At 58.9% G+C, this 6,876-nt stretch overlaps 1 protein-coding gene across 3 annotated transcripts in view; it reads left to right on the top strand.

Annotated features, from left to right (window-relative positions):
• KANK3 (KN motif and ankyrin repeat domains 3) overlaps positions 1-6,658 on the top strand; it is a 12,576-nt gene extending 5,918 nt beyond the window's left edge. For 2 of the 3 annotated variants that reach the window (XM_057376859.1, XM_057376860.1), the window contains 8 exons: positions 212-1,939; positions 2,463-2,562; positions 2,703-2,900; positions 3,351-3,438; positions 3,754-3,973; positions 4,280-4,422; positions 4,670-4,870; positions 4,950-5,243. In XM_057376859.1, the coding sequence (XP_057232842.1) occupies positions 212-1,939; positions 2,463-2,562; positions 2,703-2,900; positions 3,351-3,438; positions 3,754-3,973; positions 4,280-4,422; positions 4,670-4,870; positions 4,950-5,216 (2,945 nt within the window). In that variant the 3' untranslated portion in view covers positions 5,217-5,243. Of the gene's footprint in view, positions 1-211; positions 1,940-2,462; positions 2,563-2,702; positions 2,901-3,350; positions 3,439-3,753; positions 3,974-4,279; positions 4,423-4,669; positions 4,871-4,949; positions 5,244-5,264 lie in introns of those variants that run through there. The other variant, XM_057376861.1, reaches the window with a different exon arrangement.
• The last annotated feature ends 218 nt before the right edge of the window (positions 6,659-6,876 follow it).

The following is a 6,876-nucleotide window of genomic DNA, read 5'->3' as shown; positions in this document are numbered from 1 at the left end:
TCCCATCCCATCCCAGTGGAGTTCCACACTCCAGCCCCAGCCCTGACATGGAGCAGGTGCCCTGTGACACGCTGTGGCACTGAGGGTGCTGAGGAAGACACATGGCATACCGGGGAGGGACCTGCAGGCTGCAAATTCCAGTATAACCCAGCTGGAAAAGCCATCCYATCTCCACCAGGTCCCTGCCTAACTGTTCCTGCTTCTCTTGCAGATCTTGGGGGCCCATTCTTGTACCGGGACCAGGACGATGGAGAGAAGAGCTCGTATTCAGTGGAAACCCCCTATGGCTTCCTACTGGACCTTGATTTCCTGAAATATGTTGATGACATTGAAAGTGGCCAAACACTCAAGAAAGTGCCACTGCCTCGCAGGGTGAAAGGGTCCCGGCCATCAGCCAGCACCCTCCGCAGCCCCAGCAGCCACACCAGCGCCTGGACCTCCACSGAGTCCCTCACCTCCATGGCCAGCGAGGATGGCAGGACTGCCTTGCTGCTGTCCCCGCACGCTCGGGCACCCCCGGAGCCTGCGAGCAAGCCAACCTCCCACCCCATCTCACCAGTGCGGCTGCTCCCACCCCCCACCCGCAAGTGCTGCGTGCGAAATCCACGGGTGGAGAAGACCTTGCTGGAGACGAGCAGGAGGCTGGAGCAGGAGCAGGGCCATTTGCGGGATATTGGCGGTCCCTCCCGCGGTGGCCAGCTGGGCACCCTGAGCCAGCCACCCCACTGGATGCCAGTGGGCACCGAGGGCCAGGCGGGCTGGGGCCGGGTGAGCCCTGGCAGCTCGGGGCGCAGCACTCCGGCCGCGGGGCTTGGCACGGCCCCCCTGCAGCACGTCCGGGAGCAGATGGCTGCAGCCCTGCGGCAGCTCCGGGACCTGGAGGAGCAGGTGAAAACCATCCCCCAGCTGGAGATGCAGATCTGTGAGTTGAAGAAAGAGAAGGCAAAGCTGCTGGAGAAGCTGTCGGCAGAGCCTGGCGAGGAATTGTACCACCCCCCGAGCTCTGAGGCAGGGGCGGGCAGTGAGGAGCTGCCCCGAACGGAGCTGGAGAGTGAAGCTGAGCCAGCAAAGGGGCGAACGAGCAAAATTGCCGAGCTGAGGAAGCTGACAGAGAAGCTGGCTGTGCCAGAGCGGGGTGTCAGGGCTTGGCCAGGCAGGAGCCCCAGGGTGGCTGAGAGGCCGTGCCGCTCCGTGGCGGTGGGTGAGGACCGGGCCATGACAGATGCTGTCTTCTACTACCAGTCACAGCAAGAGAGCGGGGACACGCCCGACGGCGGCACACGGGGACGCAGGGACGTGGCTGTCTGGGTRCTGGAGTCCTCGCTGGGGCTGGCCACTGAGGCAGAGCGGGAGCTGGAGCTGCTCCAGCAGACAGTGGGGCACCAGAAGGAGGTGATCGCCCTGATGGAGGGGCACCTGCAGGAGGCCACGCGGGAACTGGAGGAGCTGCGGCTGGAGGTGTGCGCCCGCCGGTCCCAGGGCCAGGCGGACAAAGAGGTGATGGCCAAGCCGCAGGTGGCCGAGGCGCTGGTGGAGGCTGTGGTGGTGACACAGAGCCGGGCAGCTGGCGACCCCCCAGAGACGGCGGAGGCAGGCGTGGAGTGCTGCCCCCCGACCTCCTGCGTTGCCGTGGGSTGCCACCCTGACAGGCGGGACGTGGCGGTCGGACCCGATTCGGCTGCCGGCTGCARTGACAAGGGCAGCCAGACCGATGTGGGCAGCATTATCCTGGCAGAAGAGGAGGAGCCTGGTGTGGGCAAGGTGATGGAGCCTGGCCTGGGWGATGGCCTGAGCAGCCCCTCAGTGCCAGGCACAGGAGCAACAGAGGTGATGTGCCCAGAGAGCCCAGCCCTTGGGCCAGYTGTGCTGGAGACAGCACACAGCAACCGGGAGCCATCCCCAGCACCGGGCAGTGGAGCTGCCCCAAGCCCCGCGGCTGGTGAGTGTCACCAGGGATGACACCAGGGTCTGGATTGGAAWATTCCTGCAAGAAGGGAGAAGATGGCCCTGGACTCTGTCTGCATGCCAATGCTGCCTGTGCTCCAGCAGCTGCCCATGTCMCTTCCATGCCCATCCAGGGGTCTCGTGGGTTTGGGGTGCTTGGCTAGCCCCAGGGAGACACTGTTTACAAGAGCATGAAGGGACAGAACAAGGGGGAGTGGTTTCAAAATGACAGTAGGTTTAGATTAGATATTAAGAAATATTTTTTTGCTGTGAAGTGGTGAGGCCTTGGCACAAGTTACCCAGAGAAGCTGTGGATGCCCCATCTATGGAAGTGTTTAAGGCCAGGTTAAATGGAGCTCTGAGCARCCTGGTCTAGTGGAAGGCATYSCTATTCCTGACCATGGCAATGGAGTTGGAATGAAATTATCTCTAAGGTCTCCTCTAACCCATGCCATTCTGTGATTYTAAAATTCTGGTTCTTGCACACTGGCCCTTGACATCCATCTCTTTYCCTGCAGGAGCCCTGAAGTCCATCATGAAGAAGCGGGATGGTCCTCCCCGGAGCGAGGCAGAGAGCAGCAAGAAGAGCCTGCAGTTTGTGGGCGTGCTCAACGGGGAGTACGTGCTGAGGGGCTCCTGCCACCCCCCTGAGCCAATCCTGGTCCCCTGCATCCCTGTCCCGGGCTGGAGCCAGTGGCAGGGCCTGAAGGGGGCCAGGCTGGTGCTGTATTGCCACCGAGCATYCTCCCTCTGTGCAGGTATGAGAGCACATCCAGTGAGGAGGAGGAGGAAGGCAACAGCTCCTCTGAGAAGGCTTCGGCTGACAGCTCCGACAGTTCAGAGCAGGGAGACACCGAAACCTCAGAGGAAGAGGCTGGGGAAGGCACGTGTGAACCCAGACTGGAGTGCAACAGGACCGATGTGACCCTGCTGGAGCCCCCYGAGGTGAAGGAAAAGTAAGTGCCAGTGGGGAAGGCTCCCAGGTCCCTGTCCCTRCACAGCTGGGAGCCATGGCACTGGCCCTGCCCGCTCAGGGCATCTGCCCCAGCTTCAGTGCAGCCGAGGGGAAAAACACATTCAGCTCCTGCAGAGACCATTCAGCAGGAAACAATCCTTCCAGTTTCTTGGGTCTGCTGAAGAAAGGATGAGAGGCCTCAGATGCCTCTTTGCTGCAGAATATAGTTTGGAGTGGGAMAAAAAACCAACAGCCTTCAATGGCATTTTTCAACAAAAGGAAAAAATTTGGCCTAAGAATGGGTGAATCATGCCTGAGCACGTCCGTATAAGGCTCTGTTCTATGGAGATTTGCAGAGGCTGAAGCTGCCAGAGTGCAGCCATTGCTCCATCCCATGGGTTTGGTGGGGTGATGCAGCCCTGCAGCACAGACATCCTCATGGTCYCCACAGGTTCGAGCTGAGCCCCAGGATGAGGGAAGCCTGCCTCATTGTCAAGACTCACCTGGGCCACCCTGGTGCTGCCAAGAGCAAAGAGGTGGTGAGTGGGGTGCCGGGGTGGGATGGCTCGCTCAAGCCTCTGCCAACATCCCCCAGAGCTGGCCTACCCAGAGAAAGGCTAGCAAAGCCTGGTTCAGCCCCTTCCCCCAAAATACAGCCCTTTGTTCCAGGGTTTGTCCCAGATACCCCAAAACCCATGYAGACTCAGCTCAGGCCATGCTCAGCATGGGTTTGGGCAGCTCAGGGTCCTGCTTTCGCCCCCCTCTGCCCCACCCAGGCTGGCAGCAGGGTGTGTGTACCAGGGTGTGGGGCCATGTGGAGCCTTCAGGGGAGCTCAGCTGCTCTCTGCCCACAGCTCACCAGCAGCAGCCTGGTCCTTCAGGAGTGGTTCCGTCTGTCCAGCCAAAAGTCGTCCGTCCCTGACACAGTGGCCAACCACCTCCTGGCCTTTGCCGAGGTCTCCCCGGCTCTCCTGGCCCACGTGGTGAACCTGGCAGATGGGAATGGCAACACGGCCCTGCACTACAGTGTCTCCCACTCCAACTTCCACATTGTGCGGCTGCTGCTGGACACCGGTCAGTGCTCTCACCCCCAGAAACATCCCCTGGCCACCATCCCACTGTACCCTAGGTCATCTCCTGGCCATGCCAGCACAGAGGGAAGGTGTTGGCAGCAGAGGAGCAGAATGGCTGTGTCCATTCATAAATGTGGGGGTGTTGGGGAGCCCAGATTTGATGGGGGAGATCCATCAGCAGCTCTGTTCCAGTGGGATGGCTTACAGCACCCTGGGCAGGGTTGTGAAGGGGAGCCAGGCACCTGGCTTGGTCTGTGTCTCCCACCAGCCCTGCAGCATCGTGAGCACCTTCTGCYCACTCCTGCAGGGATCTGTAATGTGGACCACCAGAACAAAGCTGGGTACACCGCCCTCATGCTGGCAGCGCTGGCGGCCGTCGAGCAGGAGGAGGACATGAATGTGGTCAGGAGGCTCTTCAGCATGGGCAACGTCAATGCCAAGGCCAGCCAGGTTGGTGAGGGCTGACCTCCATCCTGACTCTCCACTCCCATGCCCAAGCAGCTGCCAGAGCCACACTCAGCTCTTCCAAGGGCACRACAATAGCTCCAAAACCTGGAGGTGTTGGTGCATGGGGAGGGGATCACCTCAGGAGCTCCTCCTGCCTGGCAGCACGGCTATCTCAGCAGTGGTCCTGCAGTGGGGGGATGAATGGGTAGCACAGCAGTGGCTGTGGCCTGGCAGTGTCCCTTCCTTGCAGGCTGGCCAGACAGCACTGATGTTGGCCGTCAGCCACGGCCGGCAGGAGATGGTGGAAGCCCTGCTTGCCTGTGGGGCCGATGTTAACCTGCAGGACGAGGAGGGCTCCACTGCACTCATGTGTGCCTGTGAGCACGGCCGTGTGGAGACTGTGAAGCTGCTGCTGGCTCAGCCCACCTGCGACATCTCCATCGTGGACAGTGTAAGGCTCTCCCACTGGACCTGGGCAGTCTATGTGCTATCCCCAACCCCCTTTCCACGTGCTCTCCCTTCCTTTTTAGGATGGTAACAACGCTGTTGCCATCGCRCTGGAGGCCGGTCACAGCGACATTGCCACGCTCCTCTACGCCCACCCCAACGGCACCAAGGCACAGCCACCCGTGAGTACCACACCACGCCCTCTGCTCCTGCCACGGCTGGGAGCTCCTCCCTCCCCAGGGAGGGGAAGGGTCTCCCTTGGAGAGATGAGTGTCTCCAAGAAGGGGCTGCAGTGGCAAGAGCAGAGCATTTCAGGTGCCATGTGCTCAGAAGAGCCCTGTTGGCCCTGACCAGGAGTCACTGGAGGGGGCTCTGCTGACTCCTCTCTCTGCCAGCAGAGGATGTCACCGACAGCCACAAAGAGTCCTGGGAGTCCGAAGAAGCCAAATTAGACTGACGTTGGAATCCAGCCAGGGGCCACCATCAGCACTGAGCTGATTCACATCCCCTCGCCTGCCATCCCTCTGTACCAAACCGTTCTCTGCAGCTTTAGTCCCGACACAAGCACCGTCCCTGGGCCTCCCTCGCCTGTCTCCTCYGCTGCACATAACTCACGTGTGGCCACCTCACTGCACCAAGTGACAGCAGCCAAGTGACCTCGGGATGGGACACACAGGGAGCAGAAGCTCCCCCACCCCCTCTGCTCCCTCGATCACTGGAGCTGTGCCYGCTCTGAGCCCTCTGCATGGAGGAACAGCAGAGAACCAACGCAGCAGAAACAGCACCTGGTTTGTGCTCTGGCAGCTYTGAGAAGGCAGCAATGCTAGTGACATGGAGCTGGGAGGGCAAGTGACAGCTCCTGGCACCAGCAGGGACATGGTGCTCCCCTGGCACATCCTGTGCAGCAATGGGAAAGGGAGYGCTGCCTTGGACAGGGGCTGGGACCATTTCCAGACATAAATACTTGCCCTTCTTTGCCGGCATTTCCTTTCCTGGCTGAAATCTGATTTTTTCCCCTCTTTTCTAGCATGTGCACACAAAGCAAAAAAAATTATATTGCTTGGCAAAAGGATGAAGTTCAACATAAAATCACTCGGGATTTAATTTGCTCAATGGGAGCAAAAGCTCTGAGCAGCTGGGGTTGCAGCCAAGTGACAAAAAGGGCTGAGGGCCAAGGGTGCCTTTGGGGACTTAGCCTGCCTAGCTGATAACCCACATGGAGAGCAGGTTCTTCTTCCAAGAAAGAGACCAATTGCCTCCTAAATATTTCCCCAATTAACCAGTCGCATAGACTGTGCAGACAGCCAGAGCCCACAGCTGAGTCCCTCTCTGCCCATTTTCCATCCCAAAAGGGAGAGCAGCTGAAGACAGCGCCAGGAAAAACACATGGGCCAGAACTCAGAGCACACAGGTAGGGCCTGCAGAAGGGAACATGTATGTCAGAGAACATGAGTCTGTGCAAGTGTGTGAGACCATGTGGGGTGGGAACATAGTAAGGACAAGGACCAGGAGGAAAAAGAGTTTTGCATAGGAAGGCAGCTCTGCTGTAAGCCCTTCACAAAGGTAATGTGTTGCACCCCCCATTCATGCTCCTTGGCCCAGCCTCACCATAGACCTGGTCTGTGCCRTTCACAACCCTCCCCAGAAACCTGCTCTCAGCTTTGCACTGGAATTAATACACAGCTCACTACCACTCCCTAATAYACTACTCTGTTTACTGGTATTTTAATACTGATGTTTATTTTTAAGATATAAATAAAATTTAAAGTTATTTTGAAATATTACAGTGACATCAGCAGTCTCCTGYCTCCTTGTCTGGCTTACCCCAAACCCCACAAGAGCTGCAGCAGAGGCACAGCCCTCGACCTCAGCAGGTGCCCCCACATTCCAAGTCATTCACAAGTTTGGTTTTCTCCCTGCTGAAGTGTCCCAGACAGGAGCAGCAGTTTCTTTGCCCATTTCATTCTGCAGGACCAAACTGGATGGAAGACCAGGCACGGCCCTTCACCA

The sequence above is a fragment of the Malurus melanocephalus genome, unplaced genomic scaffold (assembly GCF_030028575.1).
Source record: "Malurus melanocephalus ecotype Western Australia unplaced genomic scaffold, MMel_1.1 scaffold_293, whole genome shotgun sequence".
Lineage (NCBI taxonomy): Eukaryota > Metazoa > Chordata > Aves > Passeriformes > Maluridae > Malurus > Malurus melanocephalus.
This window is presented reverse-complemented; position numbering and strand designations above follow the sequence as displayed.